Consider the following 24,674-nt stretch of genomic DNA (forward strand, 5'->3'; position numbering starts at 1 on the left):
CTCGTATTGGCATGCATCTCTCGTCTGTGTCTAAACCTCTTCGTTTGTCAAATATATTACATCTGGCTGATTTATCTATGCCTCTTTTGTCTGTTCACCGTTTCACTAATGAAAATAACGTATTCTTCGAGTTTCATAATAATTTCTTTGTTGTGAAGGACTGCATCACCAAGGCGGTACTTCTTAAGGGTCCTAGCTCGGGTGGCTTGTACAAGCTGTCGGTTCCCCGGTCTCATCTTGCGTTTCTGAGTACCTGTGCTTCGTCTGTGGTGTGGCATCGCAGGTTGGGTCACCCGCATGCTTGTGTCCTCCAGCGTGTCTTACAGAGTTACCCAGTTTCTCCAAATAAATCTGGTTTGTGGGGATTATGTTCTGCTTGCCAACTTGGCAAATCTTCCCGTTTTCCTTTAGATAGAGTAACTTCCTCTAGTAGTAATATTTTGGACTTGGTGTACATGGACATTTGGGGCCTTGCCCCTGTTATTTCCGCGAACGGTTTTCGTTATTTTGTTTTATTTGTGGACGATTATTCCCGTTTTTGCTGGTTTTATCTCTTACGTTTAAAATTTGATATTTGTAAGGTGTTTGAATTATTTCGTGCTTTGGTAGAACGAATGTTTTCTCGTTCTATAAAATCTATACAGTCTGATTTAGGGGGTGAATACCACCGTTTACATTCCATTTTTAAGTCTATTGGTATTGTGCATAGGCAATCTTGTGCAATACACACGAGCAAAACGGTCGGGTTGAGCGTCGGGATAGACATGTTGTTGAAACCGATTTAGCTCTCCTTGCTAAAGGCTCAGTTCCCTTAAAACACTGGGATTTTACCTTTAAACAACTACCTATCTCATAAATCGCTTACCCTCACCGTATTTCAATTTGCTAGCCCATATGAGCGTCTGTACAAATACCCCCCCCCCCCCCTGCATACACTTTCCTATAGGGTTTTGGGTGTCGTTGTTATCCATATCTTAGGCCTTATAATTGGCACAAGATAGAGTTTCGCTTCGCACCCTGTGTCTTCCTAGGGTATCCTACGTCATTTAGGGGTTACCGTTGCATGGACCTTAATACTAGAAAGACCTTTTATCTGTCACCATGTAAGATTTGATGAGTCTGTGTTTTCTTTTGCTACAAATTCATCTTTGCAGGATAAGCCGCTACTAATTGCGCCTAATGCACCGTGGGGTTCTGGATCTGTGGTGCCTAGTGCTGAACTCGCAACAGGATCGACGGTTGCACCCTTGGTACTAGAAGGTGCTCCCGTGGCTACCTCGATTAGAAGGCGCGGTTCGCATCCCCAATCGCAAGAACGGGGGCCCGTCATGCGGCTTCGTCACATGACACGGGGCACTGATGAGCAATTTCACACTCTAACAGCATCCATTGATCCCACCTGCTATTCCCAGGCTGTGGGCCATCCACATTTGCGTGATGCCATGGACCAGGAGTTCAATGCCCTGCTACATAATAACACTTGGCGGCTCACCCCGGTCGAACCAGGTATGAACATAATTGGCTGCAAGTGGGTGTACCGCACTAAACACAAGATATACGGATTTGTATAGCGCTATAAAGCGCGCTTGGTTGCCAAAGGTTCAACCAAGTCGCTGCCGAAGACTTTTTTCACACATTTAGCGTTGTAGTCAAGCCTACTACAATACGGATGTTACTCTCTCCTGCAGTGTCCCGCGGCTGGACCCCGCGCCAACTAGATGTGCGCGGTGCATTTCTAAATGGGCATTTGGCTGAAATCGTATTTATGCGGCAGCCACCTGGCTACGAGGATCTAGCGCACCCTGATCATGTCTGCCGGCTCCAACGGTCCCTATATGGTTTGAAATAGGCACCTCGGGCCTGGTTCAAACGTCTACATGATTTCTTACTGTCTACAGGTTTTGCGGCGTCCAAAACCGACGTGTCCCTATTTCACTACTCAGAGGGCACCTCACGTGTATTTCTATTGGTATACGTGGATGACATCATCATGATGGGTAATGATTCAACCTTGATTGACACGCTTCTGCTCTGTCTCTCCTCTACCTTCAATATAAGGGACTTGGGCACGCCTAGCTTCTTCCTTGGCATTGTGACGTTGTCGGTAGATGGGAGCCTTCTTCTCTCTCAGTGTTATTGCATGGATGATATTTTAAACTAGGCAGGTATGTCTGATTGCAAGTCACTTGCCACTCCAGCAGCTATAACACAGGCTGTAGCTCCCTCGACTAAGCTGTTCGAGAATCCTACTCAATACCTTCGCCTAGCCAAGGCACTGCAGTATTTGACTATAACTCGGCTTGATCTTTCCTATGCGGTCAACCGGTTGTGTCAGTTTATGCATGCTCCAACTGATGAGCACTGGGGGCTTCTAAAATGTGTCTTGCGTTATGTCAAGGGCACGCTCGCCTAAGGTTTGCGCTGGACTGCGTCTGCATCTTGTGACATTCATGCTTTTTCAGATTCAGACTGGGTTGGGTGTCCAGTTGACTGGAAATCGACTAGTGGGTACGCAGTGTTTCTTGGTTCCAACTTGATTTCTTGAGTGTCACACAAGCAGCGGACAGTTGCCCGTTCTTCAACTGAGGCTGAATATAAGGGTCTTGCCGATGTTGCGGCTGAGGTCACATGGGTGGTATCGCTTTTACGCAAGCTTGGTCAACATTCCGGCCAGCCAGCTACTCTCTGGTGTGATAATCTGGGCGCAACCTGTCTGTGTGACAACCCCGTTTTTCACGCCAGAACCAAACATGTGGAGATTGACTACCATTTCGTGCGGGACAAGGTGGCATCTGGGGACTTCATCGTTAACTTTGTGTCTATGAAGGACCAGCTGGCTGACATCTTCATGAAGCCATTACCAGCTACTCAGTTTGGGTCTCTGAGGGCCAAGCTCAATGTTGTCTCCCTCCAACCTTGTGCTTGAGGGGGTGTGTTAGTGATTAGTATTATGTGGTTGTAATTAGATTTAACTTTAACTACTAACCTGATGTATAGGAGTAGTTACATAGTCTATTACTATTGTACTGCTGTATTCATGGTTGCAGTAGGCTCTAGGCGCTAGTCGGGCAGCCGGGCAGCGCCTAGCACCTAGGCGGTCTAGGCGGCGCCTAGGCGGATTCTAAGTGGCGCTAGGCGGGCACCAAAAAAATTTTAAAAAATAGTAACAGACTTGTAGTTCGACAATTTTAATGAGGTTGTTTTCAACGTTCACTCAAATAAAACATCTAAATAAATGAAATAATGATAATTTATAAGTCACAATGTCATAATAATATTAAAATCAATAATTAATGAATGACGACATCGGTCAAAATCGAACAAAATCGATCAAAAACGGTCAAAATCGGATGAAATCGGTCGACTTGGCCGAGTTGGCCGAGTTTGGTCGCCCAGGCCGCCTAGCGGCCGCCCAGGCCGCCTAGGCGGCCGCCTAGGTGGATGGCCGAGTTTTGGCCAAAACTCCAAGGCTCGGGGCCGCCTAGCGCCTAGGCGGCTAGGCGGCCGAGTTTTGCAACCTTGGCTGTATTATTCTATCATATATTGAATACACAACTAAACCCATTACTTCATCTTTTTATGTCACTAGTTTCTTCTGGCCATTTAGTAATTGAGATCAAAATACTATCATAAGTGTTTAATTGAATTTAATAGAATTAAAACTTTAGCCTACAGGTAAATTTTATGTCAATAAATTCATCAACCCATTAGATAATAATTGTATCTCAATTTCTTAGAATTTATAAATTTAGTTCAATTATAATTCTAAGTTGCATAGTTTGCATTGGCAAAACATGTATTTAGTTACTTCCCAAAATTTAAGCACATTTTATTAATTGTTTAACGACGCTTACTTGGTTATTTAGATTAACTATATATAGTAAGTTGTGTGGTATGATATACCTCTTTTGGATTCCAATAATAAAATGTATCTTTTCAGCCAAATTCTAACTAGGTTTTGGAAGATGTGTTTTATTACTTTAGTATGTCCAACTATGGTGGGGAATTATGTCATTAATTATTTCTTTAGTTGGACTATAATTGGAACCAAATATTGATTATTTAGTATGCCCAACTAATGGTGGCGATTATATATTTATTATTTAGTTGGTCAAATCAATTATGCGTGTTATATCTTTAATAGTTTGACTAAAGAGTATCTTAATCAATGGGAGTGATCATTTAGAAAAAGGTCATTAAAATTGAAATACTCCACTAAAGCTGATGGATTCACTGCTGGAAATTGTGGAATTTTCGACCACCTGAAAGTGATCTTAAATCAAGTTGAAAGCAAAAAGTGGTCAGAAATAGCAACAAAGGTTTTTCCGGATACCAAAAGTGGTTGGAACAAGGCTTTCGACTCAATTTAATATCACTTTTAGGTGGTCGAAAATTCCATAATTTCCAGCAGTGATTTAATTGTCTTCATACATTCCAAATTGGATTGTGCATCTAGCAATAAGTCCAAAAATTTCCACAAGTATTAATTTAGTTTTTGTTCTTATAAATTCATAAGTTCATTTTATTGAACGTTTGGTTGTGCAACATATTTATGAAAATGTTGTAACAATATTGAGGAATTTATTAGAACGAATGTATAGTAACTTGTGGTGCAGTGCCAATTAATAAATTCTTTAGCGATTATTAGAGTCTTTAGTTTCTTCAAAATTGATCCTGGGTCATTTTGGTTTATAAGGCTCAAAACAATTTTGCAAGACATAAGTAAGACTCATAATATTCAGTTAATTTTGAAGTGGACCTTGAGATTATTTGGGAAGTTATGGTGTATGTTTAAGATTTCAAATTTATGGACTTAGATTTTTTGGTTTGTTGTCTAAGTTATTGGAATGTTTCTGTGAGTTAACTATCTTTGGGTTATCTTAATGAGTGGGAGTGACAGACGTGTTAACCCCAAACTCTTAGCCGTTAGAGGTAGTGTTTAAGTTAACTTATAAAGAAGTCATAGAATATAGTTAGCATGTTACAAACATTAAGAGATCTCTACTTAAGACATGCTTCTAAGGTTTTAGAGATCATACAGTGAATTTGGATGGTTTCTTCTTTCAGTTGTGCACATAATATATTTTGAGAAACGTCCCTTAAGGGACTAAGAATAAACATAGGGTTTGTTCATAAAGAACCTAAGTTAGGGACTTTAAATGCATGTGATCATAGAAGATATTACTCACTTGATCAGTAGAGGACGTATTACTATGGTTCATGTGTTTTGTTATTTAATGAAGGTTGTGCCAGTACTTGCACCAAGTGGGAGAATGTAAGTATTTTTCTTAATATAATATATTATAATATATTGTATTAATTAAGTGGTTGTGGTGCAAGTAGAAGATTAAGTCAGTTAGTGATTTAATCTGCTAGGCAACTTAGGATATTCCGTTTAGCTTTAACTGAATATCTGCCTACATTGATGGCATGTAGGCTTCTAAGCAAAACAATCCTCTCATAGCTCCTGTATTCAGAATACACGCACCATCAGGTATTCGGGAGAGAAGTGATAGACAAAACATTAACCTTTATTCTGCAAGTTTACAATCCAGTGGCAATACCAATGACTATGGCAAGGGACATTCTGATGATCCCGAAGCTTCCGCTATTACGAGGTCAGGTTCCTCGTTACTTTAGTTTATGTTAGCCACATTATTGCCTAACATTCTTGTGTATATTTATTGGACTTTACGCTCCCCTAGTAATAAAATCGTGATCTTCCTGTTCCTATTTTATATTCTGTATTCAATTTCAATTTATGGTGGACCTAATCCGATAAAATCATCAATATACATTTGGTGTTACGTACGGGGACATTTGATCACTTTAAGGCATGCTGATTTAAGAGTTGAATGAGATTTCAACAACTTAACTGCTTTGGATCCTATGAACAGAATCCTTAACTTTTTGCATAATTTAATTTAATTTGTCACGTCAATTTATCTTGGAGCTAGCGATGTATAGGGTCTGATATGATCATTAGAGTGGTGTTGGGCTAGGATCATTATGCATGCATGAACGTACCAATTATACACAATTGTGGGTGTTGTTGTTGACCTTTTGTCAAACATATTTAGGGTAAAAAATTTGTTACTAATTTACTCTTGCTTGTATTTTAATTTTAGATTTAATGTTTAACAAATAATTTTATTATATTTGGTTTGGTCTTAATTTTTTTGACAATTATATCTCTAATTTATTTAGTTGTAATAATTCTATCTCATCTTTGTGAAATTATAGGGTTAAAAGATAAAAATTATAATTTTGTCAACAATGAAATTATCAAAGTTAACATAGGCTAATTACCTTAGATTATTGTTTTGATAGCAGGATTTTTATTTTTTTGGTGTAACGCAAGCTATCAATTGTTAGACACAATAATTAACTTTCTTGCTGAATTGTAATCATCTCTAAAGGTGACATGTGCAAGGACGGTGCCAAAGCAGGGCAGGGGGCCGCTGCCCCCCACCCCCTCCCCCCACTCCACTCCCGTCCCATATATAACCTTTGTATGTATATATGTATATATAGTACAAGTTTGAGTATTAGTATAATAAACATATGAATATTAACAAGAAGTGAGTTAGATTAGTTGTAAAAGTATGTGTTTGGTTATAATGAAGGTCATGGGTTCAAATATTGGTATTAACATATTTTTTCAATTTTTTTGGCTTCAACACAATCACGTTTTTAATAGTTTTTTTGTTAATATTTAATACACACACACAAACATATATAACATTCTTTTATATTAATAATGAGATGTGTAATTTATTATGTGTTTTTTATTCAAATTATTTTATCAAATTAATTATGTTTCATATTTTGTTATGAATATTTTTATAAAATTTCGATGAGTTTTATTTTTTGCTCATATCCAACAATATTTATACATATACTTTTTAGATTTTTTTTTAAAATTATCTCTTTTGTTTTAATGTTTCGCCTTCACTGGAAAAATTTTCTGGATCCGTCCCTGCTTCTTCGCCCCCCCTCAACGAAATTCCTGACTCTGTCCCTGCACATATGGTTACCAAATTAAGTCAATTGCCCGACAACAAAAAATGAAGAAATCGTTTAAAAAAAAAAGAGGCAACTCGTGACATGAATAAGTTTATATTTTTATAATGCTCTTTAGTCTTTTCTGCTGAGAATTACTTTATCGTTGGTTTCTCTAAAGTGCATGCCATCCAAAAAATCTAATTATTGTCGTTTCTCAATCTTTTCATCCTGCATAAACACTAATAAAATAACATATAATAATAATAATAAAATAATAATAATAATAATAATAATAATAATAATAATAAGGGTGAAAGTGGTCAAATAGATGGTGACTAGAAAATGGGAATGTTGAAGGTAAATAAAAACGAAAATGAAAAGGTGATATATATAAAAGCTAATTCCATGACTCACTTTTCTTTGCCTCTCCTTCATAGAAAAGCAAGGTATCTTAACTTGTACGTCGCAAAAATTTAAAAATTAAAATAAAATAAAAAGTGATTTTGAAAGGAAAAGAAAAAAAAAAGGTTTCGTCCAAAAAGTTGTAGTGTATAAAAGGAACAAGAAAGTTGGCGGGTGCCACAACACTACACAAAGTAAAATTGAAAAGCAGTACTAGACTACTAGTAGTAATATTAATTGATTGTTAATTAATTACTACTATTTAATTGCATCAAATTTTATATGGTTTAATTTTCAAGATTTTAAAAGGAAAAGAAAAAAAATAAACAGAAAAGAATTGCAGGTTTTTTGGTCAATTTGATGAACAGGGTTGCACATGGAGATACGATGATTTGTGATTTGAACTAGTTATGAAAGTTTAAAGTGTTTACAAAATGGAAATGATGAAGAAGATATAGTTGTGATGATCACATATTTGGTAGTGACTTTCCTAGATAAATTCATTGAATTTCTAGCCTTTTGAAAGTAAAATTTCCCAAATACAATCAATGAGATAAGTTGAAATCTTAAGATGTACCAAAAGTTTACTTAGTCAATTAAGGAATATCATGGTTTCAAAAACAAAATTAAGCTACCTAGGTAAATGCTAACTATTTGCTTGCTTCCAGGTGGCTATATTCTGTATTCAATATCATATTTAATTTTTGTCTTTTTTTTTTTAATTTCAAGAAAAATTCACATCCTTTATACAAATATATATATATATATATATATATATATATATATATATATATATATATATATATATGATTAATCTTGACTTATGACCTTAACTGATAAAAGACCACAATAAGATAAATTAATCTCTGTTACTCATAATTATCAACTCAAATGAAGAAGTCCAAAGTATTCCAATTTTGAACATTTACATATTACATATGAATTACTGTTATATTAAATTGTACACAAATTTTTATACACATTTTGAGACTCGTAGGCAGCGACCCTCATTTGAATAGATTTTAGTGAAGTCCATTAATTCACTAATAGCTAATAAATATTTAGATTGTGAAACCAATATTTTTATTTTTTTTTTGAATGGTACTGGCCCTATTTCATATACTTTCTCAACCTACTTAAACATACTTTCTCAACCTACTGAAACACAAAGAACCAATAACGCCTCCACTGAGGCTTGAGAACTCACAACCTTCCAAATGGAAGTCCAACCCGGATACCATTAGACCACATAGTCCTGGTGAAACCAATATTAGAATGTTTAAATTTGTGCATAAAATTTTGTGGAAGTAACATTTTTTTTAGTTAAATTAATTGATCGAATTACAATTATTATATTAGTTCGATCAACTCTATTAGGATTCTGTATTTCATCAACTTTAAAATTTTCACTATCTCTGTATATTATTGTTACTCTACTTTTATCAGTCTTGCTCTGATTAAAATTATCTCTTGTATCCTTAAAAATACACCCTTCTTATATTTTGTAAACACAATTGATCAATAATAAATAAATAAATAAATAAAACTTTCTATCTGTAGAAATTCTTTTTTCTCATCTGGTATTAGTAGACCAAAACGATCCATGGTTGCCAACCCACCCCTAGCCCCAATAAATAATCTATAGGCAGTCCATCACTTTATCTCCATCAAACTTACCTCATCCAATTATTTATTCTGAAAAACTTAGCTTGTTCCTTTTTCTCCACGATCAAAATCTCAGTGGATACGTTGATGACACATTCTTGTGCCTGGCTTCATTTGTGCAAGTTCTGAATGGGTGTTCTGTTGTAGCCAATTCTACGGCCAAAAATTGTGTCTGTTATGATTCCTTTATTTTGTTCATGCTCATCTCGTTTCTGTATAATGAAGTTATGTATGTTTTTGTGAGACATGCCATGTCATAGGTCCTATGGAAAGCTATAGAAGCAGCGTTTGGGTCCTCCTCATGGGCACAATCTTTGAGTCTCCTTAGTTAGATGCAATCATTGCGCCAAGGGATCGGAATTCCATTACAAGTGAGTATCTTGGCAAAGCCAAGGTTTTAATTGGACTACTTTGTAGAAGCCAGCTGACCAATTGATTTAGATAAGCATAATCTATACCGGTTTAAAGGCTTGAGTATAGTGTGATGGTCTCTTCATTGACCACAAAAAAACTTGTGACAATTGATCAACTAAATGACTATCTCACCACGCATTAGTTTATCTACATTGACAACATTCCTCGATCAGCTTCCCCATAGCCACTTGTAGCTTTTGTTGCTCAACATAGACCACCTACCACTTCACAATCAAAGTAACTGTTGGTCCCAAGAGAAAAAGAAAGTCTAGAAGGGGGTGAATAAACTTTCTCAAATTTTAACTTAGAAAATTTTAAAGCAATTTTAACAAAAAGAAATTTTTCAAGATAGTGTTACGTACCATCGGGTTTGCTAGTAGCAGGCAGCAAAAGTCACAAAATGACTTGTAGCGGGTTTGGACAAGTTAAATATGAGCAGCTAAGATTGTCGATCTAATCAACGGGTTAGATCACAACGCAAAGATAAATAACCTAAAAGTAAAGTGTGATAAATAAAGATAGAGATAGATATTTTTATAGTGGTTCGGTCAATCGCCTACTCCACTCTTCTCCTTAATGTCCGAGGAGGTTCCACTAATATTTATCGCAAATACAAGTGGAAGACTACGTAGAGTATTCACAAAGCACTACTAGTCAAGTATGGTGCTCCCTCAATCCGGATGTACACTTCTGTTGATCTTCAACACCTTGGTTTCACTCCAAGTGTCAGCCACAAAGTCACCTTGAGTGAGAAACAGTCAACACCAAACACTAAGTAAGATTGTTATTGTTTGCTTTCACAAACGGGTAGACTAATAAGCTCTAAGTACCATGTCATTGTCCAATGTCTAAGTCCTTAAATAACGTTCATTCTCTTTGTACTGCATGTCAACTAGGAAAATCTTAACGAAATTGGTCTCACACCTTTGCTTGCCCAAGCCTATATTCCTCTTAGGTATTGGACATATATGCCTATGAAACTGTAATTTTTCTTATTAACCATATGCCTTCTGCCACCCTAAATTAAAGAATATGATCAGGCCCGACCCTGAGCAAGGGCGAGCTGGGCCCTTGTCCAAGGCCCAGGCTTAAAAGGGGTCCATCTTAGCTCACTGTTTATATATATATATATATATATATATATATATATACTATAAATTTTACGTATAAGTAATCTATATACATTCCAACTAAATAAAATTAATTTAGCTTAGTTAGATGGAGTTGGGGACTTTAATGTTGACGTCCAGGGGTCGAGTACCTATGGCTCCATATATATATTTATTCACTTTAAAGCTTTTTTCCCAAGACCAATTTAGGGATATATTTATTCACTTTAAATATATATTCACTTTTTTTTCAAATATATATTAATTTCATGTAGGGCCTATTTTTGTTCATACGTCCCGGGCCTATAAAATGATAGGACCGGTCCTGAATATGATGAACCCCTATGCTCTTGTCAACAAAGAAAATTTTAATTATTCAATTCCTTCATGCGTGTCTTTGGTTGCTTATGTTTTCTGTAAGTGTACAAATGATACACGTTTAAACTCTTTTTTAGTTGGCTAAATTGTTTGTCAAAACTTAGGTTGTTTTAATTAGCTAGACTGTTTAGGACCGTCTTTCTGTCGGGATCTCTTCCTGCGTTTTAGTCTTCAGCCTGGATCTACCTTAGAAGTATTATGTACATGGGTCAGCACGTGGTCAGTCAAGTGACGAATTTCTCTAACTAAATTTTGGCATTTTGAACAAGTTTTCAGGCAGTGATTTAAACGAATGGAGCTCATTAATTTGAGGGAGTTGGGCGACACATTTCTAGTCCAATTAGTTACACTAATTGGACTATATAAGTTGGGGTTTTGGAGCTCATTATCACGACACTGAAGTGAATGAAATTAGTGATTAATCTCTAATATTTATATCTCATTATCTCTGTATTTGGTTGATTCAAAATCTCTACAAAGTTATCTCAAGAAGTGAGTATGACGTGTTGAAGATTGAAGTTTTATTGTGACATGCACGAACCCACTCAACGTAGATGTTTGAAACATGAGATCAAAGAGAATCAAATCAAATAACAATTCATATGTATGAATGTTAATTGTACCACTTTAGTGCTGAGTGGTGACACGTTGAATTGATATGTGCTAATTATTGTCATAATGTTTTTGTACCTTGAGTTGAATTGATTGTGGTTATGTCTAACTTATTATATTACTTGCTAGTTTATTGTAGTGTTGTTGTAATATGATTAACACGGTAATTATGTAAGCTAGGTAGAATTCATCATTTTTTTTTATACCTTGAACATACAAGATACTAAAAAATATGAACTTAGACAAATTATACCAATTATATTGAGCTTGTAGAAAGCAAATTACACTCAAACCTTTGAGCAAGCATTCAAACATATATCCATCCAACATGAATGAAAGGGAAAACAAAGATGATCCCCAACCTATCAGCATGGGATCAGTTGTCAATACAAACAACTAAGAATACGAGGAATTAGCACAAAATGAGAAAAAAAAAATCCTGACATACAAGAAACTACTCGAAATATGAACTTAGGCAAATCATACCAACCGAGTTTGTAAAAAGCAAATTGCGTTCAAACCTTCGCGCAAGCATTCAAAGATACATCTAACAGTACCTTGTGGTCTGATGACATAACTGTTACTTTCCCTATAGAATGTCTCAAGATTGAATCTCATCCCAAGCACGGGCCGAAATAATTTGTTGAAATGGGTCATGGGAGGACTAATAAGCTAGGTGAACTTGGAACTAGGTGGAACCAAGTAGAGTCAGGAACAGGGGTCTAGTGAAATGATGTGGAACCAGGAACCGAGAATAGACAAGGTGGGACCAAGAAAAAAAAAATTGACATACAAGAATTTACTCAAAATTTATTATGATAATATGAACTTAGACAAATAACACTAATCGAGCTCGTTAAAAACAAATTGCGCTCCAACGTTTGAGCAGACATTCAAACATATATCCAACACGAAGAGAAGAAAAAACAAAATAAAAATGTTCGCCACAAGTCACCATCCCATCAGCACGAAATCGATTATCAATACAAACAACTAATAAAAACATGAGGACTTAATTAGTAGCATAAAATGAACAAAAAAAATTGACTTGTTCATGGTTCTCTGGTCAGAAAGATAACGCCGGTGGGCGGTATATTAGTGAACGCAACCACCCACAAACATTATATTGTATTTTTTTTTTTTTGGCAGTGTGTCCAGCATTTTGACCGTCGAACACATTAATTAATTCCTGGTAAAATTATAAGCACATTTTTTGAGTGAGACAGCTAGCCTGAAGATTTAAGGCTGCTCTATACTTAAAGTCAAATATTAAATTCTTACATTTGATTAAAAATGAATGAGTCCCCTCCATTCAACTTTTTGCATGGAGTAACAAATATTCTTCCACTATGACAATATATTAATATATATATATATATATATACATATTATAATAATACAATATCGGTAATCCCCACTCTCTTTCTCTCTCTCTCTCTCTTGATAGTCCATACACACATGACACATAAAGCACATTAGAACGTCCACAAACAACCATCCCAAACATTCCTTTTTCTTGCTTTTAAACCCACTAGTGAGCAAAAAGCTGCTGTTTTTTCTTTTCAAGAAAATTATAATTATACAATACCCACCTCTTCTCTTCCCTTCTTCTACTTGTTCATCATCTCCTTCTTCTCCATCCATCCATCCATGGACACTGCTCAATGGCCACAGGTACACATATCTCCTTTATACCCTAGCTTCCCCATAATAACAATGGACAGATCAGATCCATTCCCCTCATCCCCCCTTTCTATGTATAATAAATTAAAAACATTATTGTTCATTAAGGTTAGTTGATGAAGAAAAGGCCAGGGATCAAGTTTTGTTCTTTGTTAATGGGGTTTTCTTGGGGGGGATGAAAAAGTGTAAAGCATCCAACTTTTGGTGTTTGTTTGTTTGTCTTCTTTTTATACTTTTTTTTTTTTTTTTTTTGCTGAATTCCTCTCTGTGATGCATGATGGAAATTGCTGATCTTTTTTGTATAGGAGATAGTGGTGAAACCAATGGAAGAAATAGTGGGAACAATAAGTAGTGGCTCAAACAACTCATCAAGTAAACCATCTTCTTCTTCTTCTTCTAGTGTGGAGAGAAAAATTAGGCCCCAGAAAGAGCAGGCTGTGAATTGTCCCAGGTGCAACTCTACTAATACTAAGTTCTGCTACTACAACAATTATAGCCTTTCACAGCCCAGGTATTTCTGCAAGACTTGCCGGAGATACTGGACGGAAGGGGGATCTCTGAGGAATATTCCGGTGGGGGGTGGTTCCCGGAAGAACAAAAGATCTTCTTCTTCTTCTGTTTCTTCTGCTTCTGCTAATGGTGGTTTAGCAGTGAAGAAGCTGCCTGATCTGGTGCCACCTGTCCCAATTCCCCATCATCATCTCCATCATCAACAACAACAAAACCCTAGCAAGATCCATGATGATGATCATCAAGATCTAAACTTGGGGTTTTCCCACCACCATCAAGATTTCAAGACTATTACTGAGCTGATCCAGGTGCCAAACTACGAGAGCAATAACAGCAAAGATGGGGGAAATCCTCACCATCCATCTTCTTCATCATCATCATCTACGGCCACTCATCAACTCTCAGCTCTGGAGCTCTTGACGGGAATGACCTCATCAAGAGGACTCATGAGTTCTTTCATTCCCATGCCCATTCCTGACCCTAATTACTCATCTTTCCCTCTCCCGGAATTCAAGCCATCCCTAAACTTCTCCCTCGATGGGATTGGGAATGGCGGTGGAGGCGGCGCCACCGCCGCCTATGGGAATCACCACCACCACCATCTTCCAGGTATGCAAGAGACAACCACTAGTGGCGGCGGTGGCGGTGGTGGAAGGCTTTTCTTTCCTTTTGAAGATTTAAAAAGCACTACAACCGCACCAGATGGAGGCGAGCAAGACAGAGACAACCCAGCAGCCGGGGAATCAACTGGCCATGGATTTTGGAATGGAGTCTTGGGAGCTGGAGGGGGTTCATGGTAATTGATTAAGAAAATATATTTAATTTTATCTCAGATTTTCTTTCTTTTTTTGGGAAGGGGAATTTTTTTTGTTTTTTTTTTTCACTGTTTTTATCTTAGTGTTTATTTAATGGTGGGTGACTTGTTTGGATTTCTTGGGAAAAAAAAAAAAAAAAAAACTAACATATAGGAAACAATCAAGGGGTTTTCTCTCTATCTAGCTCCTTCCTTATTCATTCCTGATGATCACTATATTACACATTTTGGCTGTGCTGGGGTGTTAGAAAATTATTGTTTTTAGGCAATATTCAAGAGTGATGGAAGAAGAAGAAGAAGAAAAAAAGCCCAGAATTTTTAAGTGGGCCACTGATCTGAGTTAAAGAAAGAATATTATTGAAAGCCAATTATACATGTTATTACAGAGAGGGGGATATATATATATATTTCATGACTGCTTAGCTTGTATATATATATATATGATCCCTCTCTGCATTTTACTATGTGATTCTTCATTCTATCACACAAAAAATTGAAGGCAAAAAGATCCTTAATATTATCTACTCCTCTATATGTGGTTGGTTGGTTGGGTTGGGTTGATACTTCAATTCAATAATGTATAATCTGTAAGCTAGCTTAGCTAGATCCATGTTTGTACTTGTACTGAGTTGTATTAATTGACTGTATTTTAGTTCTTTTCTTTTAGGTTTGCAAATATGGTTTTATATAATTCACTGCAATATATTTCCCACTATGAAGATTTCATTTATTTATTCAAGAACTAATTAACCTACCATGCACCATACCAGTATGTTTTTTGAGCGATATATATGATGCAGCATTTCATAATCTGCATTTACTTGCATTATTGATTAGTTGATCCATACAAAAGAATGACACCAGGACAACCACTCCAGCCAAGTTAGTCAGCCCAGTGGCTTGGTAACCCAGAGGATACAAGTTTAACTCTCGAGAGTGATCTATTATTAGCCTTCTTGGTTCGAATCGGTCAACTATAAATAATTTAGACTGGTTTACATTTTTAGAAGGAGGATTTACCTAGTATAGGAGTAGGGTAAGTAACAGATATACCTGCTACAATAACCAAAAAACTCACCTACTATGAGACCATGACTGACACCTGTTTGTACAAGGAAGGAGTGGTGAATATAATGTGTTGTTTCAATGGATGATGATTATATTGCAGTGCTTGGCCATGCCATGTTCTCTGCCATTGTTTCAAACTTAAAAAGATCTGACAAACCCTACCCTCTTTTGGTCATAACCATGGGACCCACAAACATTCTTCTGGGTAGGCGTGCTATGGAATAATCTCTCCCACTTACTCCATCTAAATTATCCCACCATCCACTCCCAGATCTACACTCTATTTTTATTTTTTTAAAGTTGGATTTTTAGGAATATTATATTTTATTGATTGATTAATGGGTATGTAGGGTGTTTTGTTTAATTAGTTTTCCTGCTGTAAGTCACTTCACCGATCACCACACTGGATGAATGTGCACGGTGTAGGGAAGGGAAGGGAGGGGTCGTTTTCTTGGGCCTGTTTTTAGTTTTAGGGTAGGGTGTTGGATGGGCTTGTGGTTTATCCAACGTTAACTGTCGTTTTGTTTGTATTAGGAAGTTTAGAAAACCGAGCAGATCAGAATTCAGACCACATTATTAAATTTATGAATCACCTTTTCATTCATCATGAAATCAGACCACCGCCTACGCTTTCGCGTCATCCTATGAAAGAATCCTTGGAAGAGAGCGATGAGGTCCCAATGGTCCTGATTAAACAACACAACTCAACTTTCATGCGTGTTGCCTTAGCTTGCCCAACAGAAAGTGGTGGATTTGGTGGGAGTGGCTAGCGCAACAATTCAGCTGGGGATTCATATATGTACCAAGACGTGTTCAACAAGTCTAATAACCAGCTTGGTTAGCATAAATAATCGTGCGCTCTTATTTCTTAAGAGAAGTCTCAAACCCCTCTCGTATGAAAAAATCAATCTGACCAGTACTGACGAATGGAAATTAATCTCAATCTGACCAGTACTGACGAATGAAAATTAATCTAAATATGGAACGAGTTTAAAAGTGCCTCTTACAACCTGCTCAAGATTCCTAATGGTTAAAAAAAATTTTTTTTTTAAAAAAAAAAAAAAAAAAGTCTAATTAGCATGCACAACAAAACAAAAAACGTGCAAGCAAGTGTTACAGTACAGTTTCCCAGGATATGTAATCCCTGGGGATTATGTAACAAGATCAATCCAAACAAGTAAAAACAATGCAAGAGTTGAGTTCATGATAATCTTTCCCTTAAAACAAGTAAGTGTTGTGTGAATTGTGAAATAAAATTTCTTAAATTGTTGGGAGTTTCAAGTTTTCAACAGATGGGGCTGGTACAAAGATATGAGTTCAGTTCATATAAGGAACGAACGAACATCCCCCACAAGAGAGATCGAGCCCTTCGTTTTTACACAATATATAGAGACCCTTTCCAGTTCAAACATGCATCATCTGTACAGGGGCGGGGGGCATTCTCAATTTACTCGGGAGAGGACGTCAAAATGGATTCATACTTTATAGTGAGTGGAACCAACACTCAGCTCTCTCACTGATCTGCATTGATCCCGAAGATGCGAACTTTGTGCATATGAGGAAACTTGGCAACAACCAATATAAAAACCGCCACTGTGTTCAGGAACAGCATTGGGTGTTGATAATCAGTTGTGTGAGAGGCTATTAAATACCTGCTCAACCAAAAAAAAACAAGTCTTTTTCACGCTCAGCAAATAAAGGAAATCTAATAGATGCAGTTCAGATAATTCCAATAATATCTGCATTTTCTTCTTCTTTTATCTTTTATACTTTTTGCACTGTTGCACACATAAAGAAATAAATAAACAGATTGCTATTTCATATTTCTTCCAACCCCCAAAAATAGAAAGAGGAAATAACAAAAACACAAAACTGTCCATCTGTGACCACTTTTTATCAGCCCAAGTCACCAACCGGCACCTTTATTCAACAAGGAAATTATTCCATAACCCAGAAATGTTGCATTCCTTTTTCCCTAGAAGTCAATTCCAGATCTTGTTGCTTATTTATTCCATAGATGATTAAAATATATGTTTTATGTTTACTTTCTAAACCCCTTTCAAATCATCCTCCAACAGCATTTGACTCAAAGCAAAGCATGTATCTGATAAAGCATCTAGGTTATTGCCATGGTCAGGGACTTTTTCCAAATTCATCAACAAGCCCTTAAACTTGTGTCAGATTAGAAAGTTGGGCTTTTCTGCCAGAGTTTGTATGGGCAATCTAAAGCAGGACAATGGAACAGTACTCAAGAGACCAGAACATCAATTATGGCTTCTTACTCCTTAATTTACCCTGTTATCACTTTCAGAAGGAATAAACACTCTGGGTTCTTCCTTAGAGACAAGAAGAGCTTAATTGACAAGAGTTAGCCAAACCACATATTTGGTTGAGATGCTCAGCTTAAGGCTTAAGTATAATCTAAGCACTGCTTCAATATATGGAAAAACACCCTGTTGCTACACTTCCCAAAATCCAATTTCAGTTAAAGAATGGAGTAGAGTGATCAAGATTAGACCCTCTCAACATAGCCATGCACATCAAGGCCGAGCTCAAGCATACCTTGTTACTTGTTAGAACAACAAAGGAGCTCTTCAGTGACTATTAAATTGTATTGAATATAAAGGCACACAATGGAAGGAATGTGCTCAATTTTGCATAAATTTCCTAGGAAAGGAGGAGGTAGACAAAACACTTGTTTGGATAGACATTATGGAGCAAGATAAACTAGTTATTGCAATCAATATGGATTTAGCATTCAATAGAACAAATAAAGAAATAGAATTCATGCCTTTGACCACAAGTAAAACTAAAGAAAGCATACATTAAAGCCTAAAATCAATTAAAGTATCCAACACACATCTCGCAAGAGGAACTGCAAGACAAATAATTCATATGAGAATGAGCAAGCAATTTCATCCATCTACAATTTAACCAATTGCATAGTTGCATGTAACAAGAGATATCATATATGACACGGTAGGCATCAAAAGTCGGCCAAAAAGACTGGAGCATTGAAGTGAATACTCACAGTACAACAGGGACAACTGTCAGAAACTTTCTATTGCGTGTAAGCTGCTTGCCATTATCTATTTGTTCCCACCAAGTCAACCTATTGTAAATACCCTGGTCATCTGCAAAAGGTGTTCCTTTCTTCCAGTGAAAGAAGTGATATGTAATCTGCAGGGAACACCAAAACAGACAAAGTGATATAAAATCTACAGGAAACACCAATTAGACATCATTTCATTTTCATTAAATAGGATGACATCCTTCCAGAGACAGACATAATTACATAAAGGACACACCTTGAACTTCTTTCAAGGTTCTAAGCACCCTAATGGAAGTAATAGCTAAAAACCCTATGTGGAAGTTATGTTACATTTCCCAGGGAAATTGCATAACTTGAACCAAACATGAAAATCTTATATTCCAAGCAAATATAACCTTGTTCATCTTATATAACCTGAACCAAACACCCCCAAGTAACAAAATATCCCCTTTGCAACATCCTAGAATTCACATAACCAAGGAATCACCAGAATAAGATGCAGCTGAGCATCATAAATTCGCCCACCATTTCAGAGTACAGATTATGAAATTGCTTCCACCGGTAGCTAAAGAGATGGCATATTAGGTTTACTAATCAGCACCAATTACATCTACTCATAACAAGTTTCAATTGCAATCTCGCGCGTCCAAGCCTCTAATTGCAAATTAATTTCCGATAGAAAATGAAAAACTAGTGACACGACGAAGCACAAACAAAAAAAAAACACCAATCAACGAGCATAAAGCGAGAAGTAAAATCCAGAAACGGATCAATTTAATGAGACAAAAATAGGAAGCAAATCTATGAGCTAAATGGTACCATGAAATGAGAGAGGTTGACGATTGTCCAGGCGGTGCCGGGAGAGCAGCCGAAGACGGAGAGAAAAACGAGCCATGAGAAGAAGAGGATAAGGATGTAGGTGGACCATACCCCTGGATACGTGAACCACTCGGTGTTTTTATTCAGATCCGTCGTCGGCGCCGCCCTGACATACAAATTCGCCATCCAATTCAAACAACAAGAACTGGAAGATCCGACGATTGAAGGCCTTGCTTGGAATTTGGAAGGGATTGGGCGTTTCTACCTACCAACCCAACCCAACCCAACCCAACCCAACCCGCAATCTCAACAAAGAAAGAGAGAAGTAAAAAGTGAAAGTGAAACGTAAACGAAAATGGAAAAAGCGAATCGCAGAATGAAAGAGACAGGCGAGTATATAGATGGATGAAGAAGAGGAGAGGCAAACTCGATTAGCTTTTATGTAGGGGATGGGGGCCGGCCCTTGCAGAGATTCCAGATTTTCCACTTTTTGTTTCATTGCTTTGCGGACACAAATTTCTACGTTGCACAACACATTCACGGTGTTGCTTCATTACATTTTTGGTTTCAGTAAAATCCCAATTTTTTTTTTTTAATTTTTTATTTAACTCAAACCACAAGGTCTGCATGTATTTCCATATTAACAAATTATGAATCAAGCTTATCCTATCACTAATCTTTATCCACACCATAACATATACTTGAGAATAAGTGATAAAATTATAATTATATTAAAATATTTTTAAAAATAATAAATAGATAAATGAAACAAGTCATACAATTCATATTATATATCTAGAGCAAATACCAATGTTGATCCTACGGGTATTAGCAAAATAACACTTTTGGTCTACATATTTAATTCCTACCAATTTAATCCGCTACTATTGTTTTACTGTTAAAATTCATCACGTCAGTCACCCCACACTTAGGATTAAGGTTGCAAAAATCGGGCCTAGGCGCTAGGTGGCGCCCGGCCGCGGCCTCCTCTGCGGTCGACCGCCTAGCCGGCCGAACCCCGGTTTTTTTACATCATTTTGGCGAATAACCTAAAATAAAATAAAAACAAATCGGGCGTCTAGCGTTTTTTTCAACACTGCTTAGGATATGACGAAATCTGAAATTATTAAGCAGTAAGATCTCAATTCATCCTTTCATAATTAAAATCCCTATTTGAGCATGAATAAAGAGATTTAAGCCATAAGATCTCAATTCGTTGTTCCCTTCCTAGATCCCAAGTAGATCTTCTCAAATGAATAGCTCATATTGGTTCCTATTTATTTTCTGGGCGCCCGTTCTCACTAGAGTACTTCCATATATATATAAATAAATAAATAAATAAATAAATAAATATATATATATATATATATATATATATATATATATATAATAGGATCAAATGAGAACAAATCCTTATGAGAGAAACAAGAACCCCTCTCTACTTTACATCTGGAAAAATCAGACGAAACAGATAAAAATCTTTAAAAAATGCGGTGGTATTTTGTAATTATCACCAACTTTATTATGCAAGCTTGAATACTAAAATCTGCAATTCGCATATTGTCATACATTTCTATATTTGCACATTTAGTATTAATATTTTTCCCATTTAGTATTAACATTTTGCATATTTAGTATTAAAATATTGCACTTGCAAAAATGCGAAAGTGCATTGCACTTAGGGAGCGTTTGGTTCACGGAATGTTAGATTCCTGTGTTTAGTTTAAAACTAAGGTATGTAAATAAGACATCTGTAATAAGACAAATTGATTAAAATGCCAAAAGCCCAAAAATAGTAATAAGACAAGGGAATGTGAGATTATCTAAGAAATTGGAGGATATCTCACATTCCCTATAGCTAAAAATTTAATCTAGAGGTTATGTGACATTCCCTGTGAAAATTACATAACCTGAACCAAACATGGGAATCTTATATTTCCAAGCAAATATAACCTAAGTTATCTTATTGACGGTAAGTATGTTATCGGAAATATAATATGAGAATAACAATAGTTGTATTGCAAGTGTTTCAGTACAGAATTCAGTGTGTCCCCTGCTAGCTGAGGGGAGTTCTGCTTATACTGGGTCCTAACGGTAACAACATGGTGGGACATAAATGGGGAGTTGAGGCCTTTAATTCTCTGTAAGTTTCTGCAATTCTTATTTATTACTCTGTAAGTTTCTGCAATTCTTTATTATTTATTATTATTTATTTATTATTTATTTTTTGCAATTCTTTATTATTTATTATTATTTATTTATTATTTATTTTTTTTTCGTTGAGGCGGTCGACTGCCTCGGCCGACGAAAGGAGAGAATTAAAGGCCTCAGTTCCCCATTTATGTCCCGCCATGGTTTCTGCAATTCTTATTTATTACTCTGTAAGTTTATTTATTTATTATTTATTTTTTTTTCGTTGAGGCGGTCGACTGCCTCGGCCGACGAAAGGAGAGAATTAAAGGCCTCAGTTCCCCATTTATGTCCCGCCATGTTGTTACCATTAGGACCCAGTATAAGTAGAACTCCCCTCAGCTAGCAGGGGACACGCTGAATTATGAATTATGAACGTTCCCCATTTATGTCCCGCCATGTTGTTACCATTAGGACCCAGTATAAGTAGAACTCCGCTCAGCTAGCAGGGGACACGCTGAATTATGAATTATGTACTGAAACACTCAGCTAGCAGGGGACACGCTGAATTATGTACTGAAACACTTGCAATACAACTATTGTTATTCTCATATTATATTTCCGGTAACATACTTACCGTCACTTATATAACTTGAACCAAATACCCCTTTAGGGTTTTGATTTTAGAGTTTATGACTGAGTTTTTTTTTTTTTTTTTGAAAGTTGTTGGCTCTATTACATTGTAGTATCTGTTCATATACTTTCTCAACCTACTGAAACACAAAGAACCAATAACACCTCCACTGAGGCTCGAACTCATAATCTTCCAAATGGAAGTCCAACCCGGATACCATTATGACTGAGTTTTTGGTTTTATTTGGTTTAGTGGTTCACTTTTTTACTACTTAAGATCCAGCATTTACGGTTTATATTTAAAATTTAGATTTTTCGTTGATTTTATAAAATGTACCAGGTTTGCATATTTAGTTGTTAAATATTTCATATTTAACTGTTCATGTTTGCATAGTGAAGTTGATGCTAATTACGAAAATATCACCGTGTTTTTTTAATTTGATCAAATCCGTCGAATTTTTACAAATGTAAAGTTGAGATGGGTTCTTATTTCTAGCATAGTATTAGTCATATACTAGTTGTGGTCATCCAACTTTTAAACGACCACGAGACGTCCTTCATCTTTTCAAAAATAACCACTCGTGGTCCTTCCGTTAGATTTTCTGTCAAAATGGTGTTAAATTGGAGGGCAAACTTATCCTTTTACTTGACTTTCACGTCCACCCCTCCCTGCAGAGGCGCGAAGCCAAGAAAGAAAGAAGTGAAGGGTCAGCCTCTTCTCTCTCTATTAGACCAATTTGTTTTTTGCATTAATCCTGAGGGTGGATAAGTAAGCACGATTAGAGAAGGAAATGTTATTCAGTTTCAACAGAACAGAGATACAGGAGAGTATATAAAACTATACCACTAATGTCTCCTAACTAATAGCCTAGTCACCTGAGACTTATTCTAATACAAGATAATACTAGACTAAGATAATAATAATAAATGTAACAAATAATAATATCACTAACACACCCCCTCAAGCACAAGGTAGGTGAGCAACCACATTGAGCTTGGTCCGAAGAGTAGAGAAACGCGGCCCCGGCAGTGGTTTGGTGAAGACATCGACGAGTTGATCCTTGGTTGACACAAAATTAACCGCAAAGTCCCTGGACGCAACCATGTCACGAACAAAATGATAGTCGATCTCGACATGTTTCGTCCGAGCGTGAAAAACTGGTTGGCGTAGAGATACGTGGCACCCAAGTTATCACACCAAATACTGGAAGGTTTCCCGTTATGCAGTCCTAGCTCGCGGAGTAAAGAGACAACCCAGGTTACATCAGCAGCGACATCTGCCAAAGCTTTGTATTCTACTTCAGTGGATGAGCGAGCCACAGTGCGCTGCTTCCGAGATTGCCAGGAGATGAGATTGTCCCCTAGGAATACAGCATAGCCACGGGTGCTTTTCCTGTCTGTAGGACAACCGGCCCAGTCGGAGTCTGAATATGCATGTATGGTAGTAGTCGGTGAAGGCGTGATCTGTAACCCAAAAGTAAGAGTACCCTTGACATAGTGCAACACGCGCTTAACCAAGGCCCAATGGTCAACAGTCGGAGAGTGCATAAACTTGCACAATCGATTGACCGCAAAAGAGAGGTCTGGCCGTGTGATGGTGAGATACTACAGTGCCTCTACTATGCGGCGATATTGTGTTAGAATATCAAACAGCTCATCAAACGGAGTGACAGCTTTAGTGACAGCAGCTGGTGTAGCAAGAGGCTTGCAATCAACCATCCCAGCTCGGCTAAGTAAGTCCGTCATGTAATGCCACTGCGAAAGAACCATACCGCCTTCTGCCTCAATTGTCTCAATGCCCAAAAAGAAGCCTGGTTTGCCTAGGTCTCGGATTTTGAAGGCAGTGGCGAGGCGAGTAAGGAGGGAGTTGACCAAGCTGGCGTCGCTGTCCATCATGATGATGTCATCCACGTAGACAAGAAAGAACACCTTTGACCCGCGAGTGGTGTTGTAAAATAGAGAAACGTCTGTCTTGGACGAGGAAAAACCTGCAGATATTAAGAAATCGTGAAGCCGGGCGCCTGTTTGAAGCCATAGAGCGAGCGTTGCAAGTGGCAAACATGACCAGGGTGAGCCGGGTCTTCAAACCCCAGTGGCTGTTTCATGTACACTGTCTCAGCCAAGTGGCCGTTCAGGAAGGCATTGTGGACATCTTACTGCCGCAGAGTCCAATTGTGGGAGATTGCCAATGAAAATAGGATACGGACGGTAGTGGGTTTTACCACCGGGCTAAAACTGTCGAAGAAGTCTTCTCCGGCCACTTGATTAAATCCTTTGGCGACTAGACGCGCCTTGTATCGCTCCACAGACCCGTCTGCAGTGCGTTTGGTGCGGAATACCCATTTGCACCCAATGATGTTCATAGTAGGCTCAGGTGGAA

The 24,674-nt window shown here is 37.2% G+C and overlaps 3 protein-coding genes across 4 annotated transcripts; 1 reads left to right on the forward strand and 2 right to left on the reverse strand.

Moving 5' to 3' along the window:
- Positions 1-2,050: 2,050 nt before the first annotated feature.
- LOC109146472 (ORM1-like protein 3) lies at positions 2,051-20,043 on the reverse strand. 2 transcript variants are annotated; one of them, XM_019294119.1, is made up of 5 exons: positions 19,532-20,043; positions 18,692-18,840; positions 17,132-17,312; positions 5,186-5,192; positions 2,051-2,061 (listed from the first exon to the last, which is right to left on the reverse strand). In XM_019294119.1, exons 1-3 carry the CDS (start codon positions 19,715-19,717, stop codon positions 17,174-17,176), a joined length of 474 nt encoding a protein of 157 aa, XP_019149664.1. In that variant the 5' UTR covers positions 19,718-20,043; the 3' UTR covers positions 2,051-2,061; positions 5,186-5,192; positions 17,132-17,173. The 2 variants fall into 2 exon arrangements, with proteins under 2 accessions (XP_019149664.1, XP_019149663.1); XM_019294118.1 differs by lacking the exons at positions 2,051-2,061; positions 5,186-5,192 and having other exon boundaries at positions 16,861-17,312; positions 19,532-20,042.
- On the forward strand, positions 13,018-15,307 carry LOC109146471 (dof zinc finger protein DOF4.6-like). Its single transcript, XM_019294117.1, has 2 exons — positions 13,018-13,259; positions 13,574-15,307. The coding sequence occupies exons 1-2, from the start codon at positions 13,236-13,238 to the stop codon at positions 14,576-14,578; spliced, it is 1,029 nt and encodes a 342-aa protein (XP_019149662.1). The 5' UTR covers positions 13,018-13,235; the 3' UTR covers positions 14,579-15,307.
- A 3,212-nt stretch (positions 20,044-23,255) lies between the features above and the next one.
- LOC109193909 (uncharacterized mitochondrial protein AtMg00810-like) lies at positions 23,256-24,187 on the reverse strand. The gene is made up of 3 exons (XM_019344735.1): positions 23,909-24,187; positions 23,472-23,758; positions 23,256-23,385 (listed from the first exon to the last, which is right to left on the reverse strand). The coding sequence occupies exons 1-3, from the start codon at positions 24,185-24,187 to the stop codon at positions 23,256-23,258; spliced, it is 696 nt and encodes a 231-aa protein (XP_019200280.1).
- Between the last annotated feature and the right edge of the window lie 487 nt (positions 24,188-24,674).

The sequence above is a fragment of the Ipomoea nil genome, unplaced genomic scaffold (assembly GCF_001879475.1).
Source record: "Ipomoea nil cultivar Tokyo-kokei standard unplaced genomic scaffold, Asagao_1.1 scaffold1932, whole genome shotgun sequence".
Lineage (NCBI taxonomy): Eukaryota > Viridiplantae > Streptophyta > Magnoliopsida > Solanales > Convolvulaceae > Ipomoea > Ipomoea nil.

Bases quoted from the DNA above. Each gene is read 5' to 3' on its own strand.
- LOC109146471 (XM_019294117.1), top strand. From the start codon at position 13,236: ATGGACACTGCTCAATGGCCACAG. The intron at 13,260-13,573 runs GTACACATATCT...TTTTTTGTATAG, and splicing joins ACACTGCTCAATGGCCACAG to GAGATAGTGGTGAAACCAAT.
- LOC109146472 (XM_019294119.1), bottom strand. From the start codon at position 19,717: ATGGCGAATTTGTATGTCAGGGCGGCGCCGACGACGGATCTGAATAAA. The intron at 18,841-19,531 runs GTACCATTTAGC...TGTTCCCTGCAG, and splicing joins TCAACCTCTCTCATTTCATG to ATTACATATCACTTCTTTCA. The intron at 17,313-18,691 runs GTGAGTATTCAC...TTGGTTGAGCAG, and splicing joins ACAGTTGTCCCTGTTGTACT to GTATTTAATAGCCTCTCACA.
- LOC109193909 (XM_019344735.1), bottom strand. From the start codon at position 24,187: ATGGACAGCGACGCCAGCTTGGTCAACTCCCTCCTTACTCGCCTCGCC. The intron at 23,759-23,908 runs GCACTGTAGTAT...TTTGGGTTACAG, and splicing joins AATATCGCCGCATAGTAGAG to ATCACGCCTTCACCGACTAC. The intron at 23,386-23,471 runs GTATCTCTACGC...GGTTGCGTCCAG, and splicing joins TGTGATAACTTGGGTGCCAC to GGACTTTGCGGTTAATTTTG.